We start from the raw sequence: 12,068 nt of genomic DNA, 5'->3' as shown, positions 1-12,068 counted from the left end.
CGATAGGAGCAAGCGGACAGGCCTGGTCGCGTTTGTTATGGTCGGCAAAATTAAACTTTGCTCGATGTGGTTGAGTCATTATTATCGGCAGTTTGAAATGTTTCGTGTGCGAGGCCTATCGGCGGAAACTGGAAAGCACCTCCTACGACAAGTCCGCGCTGCCAGAACCAGAACCTTCCGATATGGAAATGGTTTTGTGTACTTACGTGCTAAAAGAAATTAAGGCAGAAACCTGCACCTGGCTTACAAGAACATACACTCTAGGTTTCTGTGATTATAGAAAATTCAATTAAAAAATTAGTGTTTAATCTCAAAGGAAATTTTGAGACGAAATTGTGTTACTGCCAATGTCGAAACATTTCCTTTGATCTGATAGAATCAGTTTTTCAATGGAATTTCATAAGAGAATCAAAAATACTTTTTGATGAGGGTATAGAGAGAGTGTGCATCACCACGTCAGTACCAGTACCATAAGCTTCGCGCCTGTGGGCTAAGTTGGACTCGCCTGCGCCCGCCCCCCGGGGACCACATTCCAGAGGCTAACGGAGGCGCCTGAACTGGACAAGTGCACACAGCACCACACAGCACACGCCCAGAGGCGCCGTAAGTCGTAAATACATAGGAACATTGACGACCCGTGCAAAAGCGGTGGTCCTTTCGCCGGTCGCCGCGGGTACCCGCCTGTCTGGCGGACGTACCACTGCCAAACGCACCTGCTCATACCGTCCCTATATGGCGAGGAGTGCTCAGTTTGGCCCCCGTAGAGGCCCCGGTCTCTCTCCCCCCACCTGCAGGCCATATCTGTACGCTCGTTGCATTGTCATTGCAGATTGTCTCCCTTCCCTTTCCATTGGATTGCTTTTAGAGGTAGAAACTCAGAACGTCTTAGACGGGGAAAATGAAGGCCGAAATTTCACGCGTATTTGGTAAAGCAATGAGCGTAAAAGATATGGCCTGGCCTGCGGGGAGAAAGGGGGGGGGGGGCTCTACTGGGCCAAACTGATGGCCATATCACAATCACATCCTGGTAGAGAAGTTTAACTGCACCCGCAGTCAAGTTGCCTACATTCACGAGTCCAACGACAGTTACTAGTAGTTCCGTGTCCCAGCTCGCCCACCCTCGAAAAGGAAGATAAAACCAAAGTAAAGAATATTACATAAGTACCCCTTCGAACGACTGAGATAACTTTCTTTGAATAGATGACATCAACAGACCGAGAAAAGGTCTTATTATACGGATCAGTAAGAAAGGGGTCAGAAAGAACCCTGGGAAAAATATTTTCGTAAATTGAGAACATTTTTCATTTTTTAACTTAACTTTAACGAGTGATGCCGTTTGCCACGTTTGCGAACGTTGTTATTTTTTCCCCAACTCGTAATTTTACAAACGCTTTCGTAAAGACAGATTTATTTGTAAAGTCGTGGTGAACATAGACCATTCTTGTGGCAGATCACAGGATCTGATGAGTCAGGTGACGGCGCAGTGACCGGCAGTGTCGCACATAGCGCGGCCGGCGCCTTTACATATATGGGCGTGGGCAGCGCGGGGCGGGGCGGGCGGCGCCCACTGTCTGCTGCAGCCTGCACACCGACCTCCTCCCCGCTGCTCCTGGCTCTGGCCCGGCCCGGCCCCGCCCGGCTCTGCCGGCTCAACGCGACTCAGTTCAGCCTCAGCCGCCTCAGCGTCGGAAGCACGACCCGTCGCAGTGCGTTGCACCCCGCGTTAGTGAACGTTAGTGCGGCCGAGACAAGTGTAGTGACGGCGAGTGCAGTGTGACAGTTCCGGGCCGGAAGTGGATAGTGCCGCAGCGGAGGAGGATACGCCCGCCCGACCGCCGAGCTCATCGAGCATCACTACTTCTCCCGGACGCAGAGGTATCTAACATCACGCGAAAATGAAGGTCATCCCGCAAAAACAAACACACAAAAGAAAACAGCCCCATGGGAATGGTTCTTAGTAAGTCTGCAGTTCTTGTCAGTAAAAAGCGAAACTCCACGAGGTCTAGTGTGAAGCTTCTACCAATGCAGATTCATAGCAAATATGTAGCTTTTGGAAAAGGACACTTTGGGTGATCGGAAAATATAGAGCCTAAGGCAGACTTTTATTGAACGGACTGCACGGTTTAACATATTTATTAAACAAGCACTACTACTTAAACTAAACAATATAAATGTTTGTCTTATGCTCCCAGTCAGTCGACTTTGTTCTGGCTCAAAATTAAACATTGTCTCAACTAAGTTTGCCTGCTGTGCAGTAAATGTTCTTGGGCTGGGCTCTAAACACACATGGGCTACTTTCAGCTCAGGGCACAATGCAGTGTAAAATAATTACACGTGCAGTGCTCATGCTTAGCTACATTTTTTAGGGTGGGAAATATTTAGCAATTTTATGATCTTGGTGTTGGTGAGACGTCTGGACGCCTATGGGACCATCCAGAAAGTGAGCCCGTCGTTCGTCGTTTCAAACCAACCAAGTTCAACCTCTGCAAGCTCCCAAAGCGCCTGATGGGTACGCAACATCTGGCCTGCAGCGCATGCGTGTACTGCGGTGTTGCCTACCCTCCGTCTCGCAGGCACCTCGCTTCCCTCATTTTTCGGATGAATCTGAGAACAAACGGACTTACTTCCTGGACGCGATCCCTATTTTCCTCCTGTCGTCAACCTGTCTTGACCTCTAAATCGCCGCTCGGCCGCCGCCCGTAGCACGTCCGCTTATGCGCTCGTTGCCGGCGGTGCGCCGTCCTGGACCGGGAAGCGAGCCGTAAAGTTGACTTATATGGCTGGGACCGGAGTGCCGTCCGTGCCCCGCCGTCGCGTCGCCCTGAACTCGGTGCGCTACGGCATGTCCGGTGTCTGTCCAGACCTGACGGGAGGCTAGAGCATGCTCCTTACCCACGGTGTTCTTGCCCTAACGTCATAGGATAAATTGTCTCCCCACCAGGCGGGTCACTGACCCGGGTATTTCAAAGCTGGAGGTGAAAAGGTAAAATGAAAGAACAAAAGACGTACTTCGCACGCGCACGACCACTTCACTCTATCCCATGCTTCCCCCACTTCCTCGCCTTTTGTTCTTTCATTTTACTTCGTCTCACCCAGCTCCGGAATACCGTAGAGGCCGGAGCGACGCCGTATTATCTAGTTACCAGCTTAACATGAAGCGAGGCTTCTCTAGGGTACATCTACCTTCTTGCACCAGGTATCAGAGCGAGCGCTGGCATTGCTGCGAGTCTGCTCGCGCAATGGCCCCTGTGGCCTAAGAGGATATGCAATCCCGCAATAGTGCAGCGTCCGCACTCATACATGCATCCACCCGGTGTACGTACAAGGTGGGGCCGTGTTGCTCCGCTGGAGCACATAGGTATCCTAGCCCGGCCGGGTTGCCTATTAGCACGGGACGCTTGGGTGCTATAGGGCAAGATTGAATAGGCAAACGGGAATCCGCTTTATCAATGATCTGTGAAATTACACACTGAACCCAATGCATATAGTGGTTCGTGCACCTTCAGGAATTTAAACGAACATATATGCTCGCATATGCTTATAGGAACAATGTCATGCATAAATTTGTATTATTGGTACACATACTCTCATAGAAATAAATAATTCCTGTTTAAAAGTCTTCAAATTTGTTGTGCACAGCCCAATGCTTACCGCATTCAATTGAGTCATCGACGCACACAGTGACTTTTCCAATAACGTCCAGACACACCTAATCTTTTGCCTTCTAGTCAGTGTAACCCGGGGTGTGCATTCATTTCCAATTTCCACAGTGGACGTACCCCGTGGTGGTGTGCCGTTCATTGGCTCCATGACAAAACGGCGATGATCCGCAACGGGACGCTTTGCTTGCTTTTTCTCGAGTCATGTCGTTCTTTTTGCTTTACCAAAGCTTCTCTTTCCCTTCCTGTCTTCCTTTCTTCCCTTTCCTTTCCCCATTTCCCCAATCACCTCCATGCCCCCCTCCTCCCCCTCCCCCTCTGCCGGAGGCGACCGCCGCCCGGTGCTAGCGCCTTTACGAGCAGCAAGTCCCCTCATTAGATATGATGCTCGCGTGCATATCGAGCGATCGATCGAGAAAAGCGAAGGCATCCGAGACATGACAGCTGACTGCGCCGAGGGCGAGGAGTGGTAGGCAGGGGGTAGAGGAGGCGGGCGGGAGCGGGCGGGAGCGACGCCTTACCTCAACCACCTACCCGGGCTGGCTGGTGGCGAGTCTCCGCGCCACACCACGTCCAAACTGCCAATAACCTGTTGTATATGTTGTGAATGTGGTGGGCGCGGCGGAGCTTTTGCTCCGGACATTCACTCTCTCACGACGCCGTTCACTCGGCGGCGGCTCTGGTGGCTCCCCCTGCGCTCGCAGCGCGCGGTGAGTCAGGCCGAGGGACGTGGACGTGTGCCGCCACAAGGATTTATACTCGGCTCCGCCGCCGTGGCTCCTCCGCGCCGGGCAAGGCAAGGCGTCGCCGCGCCGCCGCCGACCTGGCCTGGCCCACGCACCCCGCGCCTCGCCGGGCACTGCCAAGAAAGATGCTCTACACTCGCTAAAAGGGAGAATGAGGCGGGCAGGGTCAGGGTGGGTGGCGAAGAAGTTAGTTACGTCGCTAGCAAGAAAATACACATGGCCCATATGGGCTCCAGGCTACAGATACGGAGGGCCATGGTAGAGGAGCGCGCGGGTTTCGCAAGATAATAGGGATACGAGATTATTTTTTTTCGGAGAGATTTGCAACATTAAAATGATCTGCCTCGATAAGAGATGGATACGAATACAGATAATTTAATTGGCTTTGAAATTATTTTTTAAAGAAATTTTGTGTGATTTTTTAGCAGAGGATACATTTAAGGAACGGGAGACGCGAGGCGAGGGTGGTTCAGGTGCTGCGGTGGCTACACCCGTGCCGGGCCTAACAAATGACGACAGGTCCACTCACACACCCCCGGCACGTCAGCGTCGTCAGCGTGCTGCCTCTCTGTTGGGACGGACAGTCGAGGCGCTTTGTAGAGGCCCGCCCACACGCTCCAGGAAATCGCAAACGTCGTGTAGCAGCTCGGGCCCGGGGTCGTTTGCCCTGTCATGATCGATGGTACTTGTTCCAGGCGCGCTACCAGCAGCGGCAGCTGGCCGACAAGGAGCAGCGACTGCTGCAGCTGTACGCCGAGCAGCGCGCCCAGCAGGAGCGGGCCTTCCAGCGCGTGGGCGCGTCCCAGGCGGTCCTGCAGCACGGCCTCCACCGCGAGCCCAGCGCCCTCAACGGCAGCGCGGGCAGCTCCTCGTCCAACGCCAGCCAGTCGTCGCAGTCCTCGCTGCCGCACGGCAAGGTGGGTGAGGTGCATGCATGTGGTGTGGTATGGACTCGAGTACTTGCGAGAAGGTTCCACTTATCCGGTGTGTCAGGGCTACGAGACAGAGCAGTGTTGCGGGTTTGCTGACCCTAGGGGCCATGGCGCCTTACGGGTGGAGCGAGTAGGCAACCAGCCCGCATGCGTGCATGTGGTACAGTCTAACCCGGCCGTGGTGGGCGGGGTGATGCCTGCTCCCCAGCCCCCGCCAGCGGTGGAAAAGGGACTGCCATTAGTTTCGCGACCGCACAGATGTGCAATCCCTTGGCACCAACTGGAAAGGGAGGGAGGAAGGGGGGGGGCTTGTCAGACTGGGGCAGTTGCTTCAGAGAGTGAAAGGAAAAGGGCGCGCCAGAGCCAGGCTTCGCCGTGCCCTTTGGTCGGAGTGTCTCCTGGGAACCAACCTCTGATCGCCAATAATAATACGGGGAACGCGCCGTTCGCTATTAGACCCACCCTGCTTCACAACACTAATTTTCAACTACACAACCTCATTTCATACGAAATAAAAGCGGACAAACTGGTCGCCATCCTCGCGGCCAAAGGCTCGGCCCTCGGCCGAAAGGAATGTTTGGCGTCTCGTCTCGCTCGATGAGCGGGCGGCGATGGACCGGCAGAGAAGAGGGAAAGTACAGCGAATGTCAGCTGTGTCCGCGGGTAGCGGGCCGGGCCGGGCCGGGTCGGCATTCGTGTCACGGCTCCGTGCCCCCCTGCCGAGCGGACGGCACAGCATCGGGATCGTTCGTCCTCATTCCCTCTCTGCAATCTCCTCGGCTGGGCCGGGGCGGACATTATCAATTGCGCGGTAGTTTGGACCGATAACACTTTGTCTTGGTAGACGGGCCATATGATCCAGCCTGTCGCGTTGTTGTCCGCAGGTCCGGCAGCTGTTCGAGGGCCGCCGCCACGGGCACGGCGCCAGCCACGGCGCTGGTCGGGACCGCGGCCTGCCCCTCGCGCCCATAGAGCGGCGCGCGCGCGCACCCGTGCTCGCCACTCGCAGCAACTCTAACGTCAACCTCAGCCAGACGTACCACTTCGGACAGCAGCAGCCCCGTCAGCCGCGGGGCCACTCCCTGGACCGCGACCTTCGCGTCCACCGTCAGGTCAGTCCGGGGAGTCCTGGGCGAGGGTGTCGGGCGCGAGCCGCGGCAGTGCAATGTGTGTTGACTGGAGGGCTGCCGCCGTGCGCAGGGTGACTGGGCGGCGCGCGGCCGGCACCACCAGCAGCGGCACCTGGACTACGCCAGCGACTCCTCCGAGTCCGACCGCGAGTCGCCGCCGCTGTACGCGCGCACGTACGGAGCGTACGCCCCGGACCAGCGCTTCCACGAGGACCTCCGGGGCATCAACAGGCTGCCCAACGTAGGCGGGCAGCTCTTGTCACAGGTGAGGCAGGCGGGCGGTGCGGGCGGTGGTGACCGTCACTCTCGCGACGGCTGGTGTGTGTTGACAGTGCGTTCTGACCCGCAGCAACAGCAGCAGCAGACGCAGCAGGCCGCCATGGCTCCTCCCGGACGCCTGTCCGCCCCCGGGGCCGGCACCACCCCCGCCAGCAGGAGGCCGCCAGCCGCCGCCGCCAACGAGAACGCGCCGCCCCCGGGCAGGCCCGGCGCCACCGGCGCGTCCAGGCTGCCGGGTCCGGCGAGGAAAACCATGGTGAGCGTGAGCACCGGGCCAGCGGCGCCAGCGGCCAGCAGAGTGCGTCGCGTCCTGCGTCCACCACTAACAATGGGCACCCTCGTAACCAAAGCACGCACAACTGAAATCAAAACAATAAAAATTTGTAGATGTGACTATAATGAAATCGATGAAATCAAACAACCTAAATAGCTGTCAGGCATGAGAAAAATATCTGGCGAAAACAGAAATGAAGTGTGATTGTCTGGCCGACAGGGTACCGGCGCCGCCGCGCCCGCCCCTGCGCGAGTGGCGCCGCTGCGGCCGTCTTCCGGCCAACGTTCGGCGCCCACTGCCGCAGCTGCCGCTGCCGTGAAGCCCGCGGGACCTGCCCAGCCGGCTCGGGCACCTGCAGCTGCAGCGAGGACCAACGGCGTGCCCAGGCCGGCGCCAGCCAGCACCAAGGTGAGCGGCGAGGCAGGGTTGCACCCGACCCGAAGGCTGCTGAGGGGAAACACCGACGATAAGCCGGCCGGCGATGCCTCTCGTGGAACCCCGTTCCGTTTTCGCTCCTCTCATCTCGAGGCCGTTGTTGCTGCAGGTGCCGGCCTCGCCCCAGAGGATGGCGAGCACCACCAAAGCGGCGGCCACCCCGCCCCGGGCCGCGGCCGCAGCAGCGCGCCCCGAGCCCCGCCAGGACGACGGGCTCGTGGGCTGCCCCATCTGCTCGCGGCGCTTCCTGCCCGACCGGGTGGCCAAGCACCAGGAGATCTGCTCCCGCTCCACGCACAAGAAGCGCAAGGTCTTCGACCCCGTGGCCGCCCGCGTCAAGGGGACCGAGGCGGAGAAATACGTGCGGCGCGCCAAGAACGCCCCCGAGCCCAAGGTGCGTGACGCTGTTAACTCTAGGTCAGAAGTTTGAAAGCTGTGGAGTGTGGGTGCAGACTGAAAGAATGATGTTTGCAGTTCTATATTTCATACTTTATTATGCACCAAGACACCCAGTTAGGAAAATATGCTCTATAAATAATATTTAGTAAATATAGTTCGTATATAAATAATAGAAAATCATATACAATAGACATGTACAAAACAGAAAAAAATACAGGGTAAGATATTAGATATAACTGTCTTTGGTTTCCAATGAAATAAAAATTTTCTTTAACAGGCACTAAAAAATAACAGTTGGCGTCGCAAACATGAGGACTTTATCCAGACAATCCGGGCTGCCAAACAGGTTCAGACCCATATTGCAAATGGTGGGAAGTTGTCTGATTTACCACCACCACCACCCTCTGATTATTCAGATTATGTACAATGTCCTCACTGTGCAAGAAAGTAAGTACACAAAATAAACATTAAGCAAAGGAATTTTCTAGAGGGCATTAAGTGTTCACTTTCCAATCTGTTCCAGATTCAATCAAACAGCAGCTGATAGACACATACCAAAATGCTCCACAATGCTACACAACAAGCCAAAACCAGGAGGCGCATCAAAGCCCGCAGTTGGAAGAGCTGGTGCTAATCGTCGCTAATCTGTGCCTCATAGTCATTCATTACCATTTGCCAACAAGAGAACACCTGATGATTTTCCTGAATCTAAACAAGACAAATCTGAATAATTTAATTTTCACAATGAATTATATCAGGTCCTAAACATCAGAATATTGCTTTCACAGGGAATAAGGATACCTATTAACCAATATTTGATGAGAGGTGAACCATCAAAATACCGTCTCATACCATTGTTAGTCTGATTAGTCTGAAACCAGTAATGAATGCAAACAAAAGAAATGGCATCACACATTTTCCAAAATACCCCTTAAGAACAAGACTAAACCTAATGTTTGATATCCTTTAAACAATAAAAATGTAAAGAAATGCATTTTTGTATTAGACTGAACTTTATAATATTGTGTCGGCTGTTAGGTTGGTGAATATTGTGATTATTAACTATGTAATGCACATAGGCTTATGTATCTAGTATAATATCAGCATTGCACTTGCAGGCTGATTCTGATTGATGAATCCTTACAAACACGAAAAGGAATCCAAAAGTAGTAAAAGAAGGCGACTTGAGGACGCACAGAATGTGTAAAGCATAAAGTAACCGTTTTAACGTAAAAAGTATCATAACACAATTTTCATTAAGTGATACGATGAATGGTACGTCAAGATCAATCATTTTTGTACTTTGCACAACCTGCAAATGATTTAACTTCAAACACCAACTGGTCAGTAAAAAGTTAACAACTAATTGATTTAAAAAATGGCTTTGAGAAAGTGCAAAAACCTTACTGCTTGTCAGAGAAATTTAAAAGTTTACTAACATTTTGTTTTTAAGATTAGCAAGATGACAGGCCAAAACTGTGATGAAATTGTAAACCCTTGAAGTAAAATTAAGGTAAGACTGTGATGCTATCAGAAAATAATATCAAATGTAAAGGCTGTGAATCATGCATACAGCACTAGTTAATATAGAAACCTTGAAACATTTCTATAGATAAGATTCCATAAGACAAAGGCAACTTACAAGTTTCACAGCCAATGTCTTGCTAAAGAAAGTCTCGGGACAGTTTTAAGCTTGAACTATTTGTAAAAATAGGAACCGAGTATGATGAAATGCTACACAATTCATGTTAGGTGTATTGGAATGATATTTCCTTTGTATTATTTGTTTGAACATTAAAGCTCTTAAATGCTTGAACTTCCATCTTTGATTATTGTGCAACCCAAAACCGTTTGAGAAACTCATTCAACAAGATACAATAAAAATAAATGCAATTAATAGGACCCTTTCATGTCAATATAAAACTGGCTTGGAGCAAGACAGAACAAAATAAAACAAAAAGCGCCAGGCACAAACGTTTTTAACTGTGTTAGTTATAAGTGTTGCCAATGATGTTTGGATTAGTATTTTCATCCCTATCTTTCAACGATTTACCACAGTTATCCAGTTCAGGATTTTCTTCTAAAACTTGTATTGGCTTGCCATTTGAATTTTTGTATATTGTGTTGAAGGTACTCAATATTTCTTGATGAAGATCTTCTACAGTCTTATCAGCATCAATGAACTGAAAGAAAAATGAAAGAACATAGCATTCAGCTGCATACAAAACTAAAGTAATTGTTAATTGAAAATTAAGCAAATATTACCTGCCACAGTGGGGTTTTCAAGCTGATATAGTTACTTTTGACTTTTCTTTGGAAATCAGAAACCTCATATCGCTCCTGTCCAAATCCTCCTCTTTTTGAGGAGACTTCTTCTTTAAGGTTCAGGAGAAGTACTGCATCTGGTTCAGGTAAGCCAATTTCAGGATTCCAACACCACTTTAAATCCATACCCTACAAAGGAATTTGAAATAATTATTGTAATCATAGCAAATGGCAACAGTGTAAAGATATCTCCGAAAGCTTGTCTTACCTTTTTAGCGGCAGAAAATGCGACACCTGAGTAGGAGTATCTATCCACAATAAGTGAAACACCACTTGCTAATTTGTTTCTAATAATGGGCCTGTGAATAAGAACATTATTTAGTTAATAATAGCAAAACTAATAGCAATTTGAAATTGCAAAGTTAACATGAGTCAAAGATTTTACAATACTACAGAGCTAAAGCACAATGAAGTCGACAGGCCTTATTGCACTGTTTGAATGATCTGAAGGAAACTTTTAACATTAGCATGTCACACGCTACTTTGCACTTACTCAAGTTCCCAACGGTTCGCAGAGAAAAGTAAGTGAACAGCTTTATCAGGAAGTTCAATCTTTTTCGTAAGGTAGTCGCTAATGATCTTGCCAATTGCCGTTGAACGATCTGAAGACAAAATGATATAAAAAATACATTCAATACATTTAGTGATAATTAATGATGCTGAGACAGATAAAATAATTCACCTGGGAAATTCATGTACTCTGCGCGAATGTTTCTTTTGTTTAACGCATCAACAAGCATCTTGCACTGCGTCGTTTTTCCGGCTCTATCACATCCTTCGAAGACTATTAATGCTCCTCTGCGACCCATTCTGAAAGCTGAAAATAAAGGTTAAAAGTTATCACAAATGGTGTAATTCCTCCTACAAAGGTTATGGTCCAAACCATATTTAATTCGAATAGTTCAAGAGAGTTCCGAAATAACAATTACACCCAATTGAAGAAAACTGAACACTCACTTCACAGTTGAGGAACAGGGAAGAAACAAAGCCTCGAATGGAAAAGATAGTTGTTCTGAAGTGTTTACAAAATTTGTCGGGTTTACAGCGAGCAATGCAGACAGACACAAAGTAATTTGGCGGGAAGCGGGAATGTCTCCAGTGTTACCATACCAGAAGAAGGAGACATTTAATTGGCAAAAATGATTGGAAACTAATACAAATACCGCTGACTTCCTTTTAGGGGGGGGGTAAGGTGGCAATTATACGTCAGTTTAGCCGTTTTGTCTTGAAATCATGGTTCCGAAACCGCCCAACCCTAACCTGGTAACACTGCTTGCTCTTTCCTTCTACTATACCCCCGCTCTACAAGGGGTATATCGAGCAACGGATATACTCCCCGTCTCCGGGGTGTCTTTGGCATAGATGAGGTTTATGGAGCAAGAGAGCCTCTGGCTGAAGTCAACATGCCATGCCATCTAGGCCTTTACACATACCACATTTATGGTCTTTGATTGGTTATACTCGGTCGTCGGTTGGACCAAAAAACTGACAATAAGATTTACTAGCTTTTGATATAATAAATTTGATAGCCATCACAGCGTTACTTTGGTTTTTGAGTGATTTAGGTTTCGGGCGTGCTGCCGCTGAGAACCGATGACCAAAAGTACCAGGCAAGGACATTGATACAGGGAGAATCTAGCATTTGAACAGCTCCATCTGACCGTTCTCGCCTTCCGTGCATTTCCTGACCGACCGTGCTCGCGCTCCTTAGCTCCAAGGGAAGAGCATCGTCGGAAATGTCGCCCGGAGTTTCATTAGGAAACATATCCAAAATAGGTTGAGGACACATAATGAAAGGCATTCCCCACGCAATAACGAACCACTTTGATACTTCTTCTGATTGAGTCTTTCCATTTCTCCTCGGGATTCGCACCACGTAACATCGGTCA

At 50.2% G+C, this 12,068-nt stretch overlaps 2 protein-coding genes across 4 annotated transcripts in view; one reads left to right on the top strand and one right to left on the bottom strand.

Moving 5' to 3' along the window:
* LOC113207570 (translation initiation factor IF-2-like) overlaps positions 1–9,670 on the top strand; it is a 27,086-nt gene extending 17,416 nt beyond the window's left edge. For 2 of the 3 annotated variants that reach the window (XM_052264359.1, XM_052264358.1), the window contains exons 2-9: positions 5,101–5,322; positions 6,222–6,449; positions 6,538–6,732; positions 6,817–7,002; positions 7,240–7,428; positions 7,565–7,849; positions 8,132–8,301; positions 8,378–9,670. In XM_052264359.1, coding sequence (XP_052120319.1) covers positions 5,101–5,322; positions 6,222–6,449; positions 6,538–6,732; positions 6,817–7,002; positions 7,240–7,428; positions 7,565–7,849; positions 8,132–8,301; positions 8,378–8,498 — 1,596 coding nt within the window. In that variant the 3' untranslated portion in view covers positions 8,499–9,670. The remainder of the gene's footprint in view (positions 1–5,100; positions 5,323–6,221; positions 6,450–6,537; positions 6,733–6,816; positions 7,003–7,239; positions 7,429–7,564; positions 7,850–8,131; positions 8,302–8,377) is intronic. The other variant, XM_052264360.1, reaches the window with a different exon arrangement.
* Positions 7,923–11,379, bottom strand: LOC113207571 (thymidylate kinase-like). Its single transcript, XM_026424191.2, has 6 exons — positions 11,137–11,379; positions 10,862–10,996; positions 10,673–10,781; positions 10,388–10,478; positions 10,120–10,308; positions 7,923–10,037 (listed from the first exon to the last, which is right to left on the bottom strand). Exons 2-6 carry the CDS (start codon positions 10,986–10,988, stop codon positions 9,843–9,845), a joined length of 711 nt encoding a protein of 236 aa, XP_026279976.1. The 5' UTR covers positions 10,989–10,996; positions 11,137–11,379; the 3' UTR covers positions 7,923–9,842.
* Positions 11,380–12,068: the final 689 nt, after the last annotated feature.

This window comes from Frankliniella occidentalis, unplaced genomic scaffold (assembly GCF_000697945.3).
Source record: "Frankliniella occidentalis isolate FOCC.00 unplaced genomic scaffold, Focc_3.1 Scaffold18, whole genome shotgun sequence".
Taxonomy (NCBI): domain Eukaryota; kingdom Metazoa; phylum Arthropoda; class Insecta; order Thysanoptera; family Thripidae; genus Frankliniella; species Frankliniella occidentalis.
Note: the sequence above shows the minus strand (reverse complement) of the source record. Positions and strands in the feature narration are given on the sequence as shown.

Bases quoted from the DNA above. Each gene is read 5' to 3' on its own strand.
- LOC113207571 (XM_026424191.2), bottom strand. From the start codon at position 10,988: ATGGGTCGCAGAGGAGCATTAATAGTCTTCGAAGGATGTGATAGAGCC. The intron at 10,782-10,861 runs GTGAATTATTTT...TTTTGTCTTCAG, and splicing joins AGAGTACATGAATTTCCCAG to ATCGTTCAACGGCAATTGGC. The intron at 10,479-10,672 runs GTAAGTGCAAAG...TCTTATTCACAG, and splicing joins GCGAACCGTTGGGAACTTGA to GCCCATTATTAGAAACAAAT.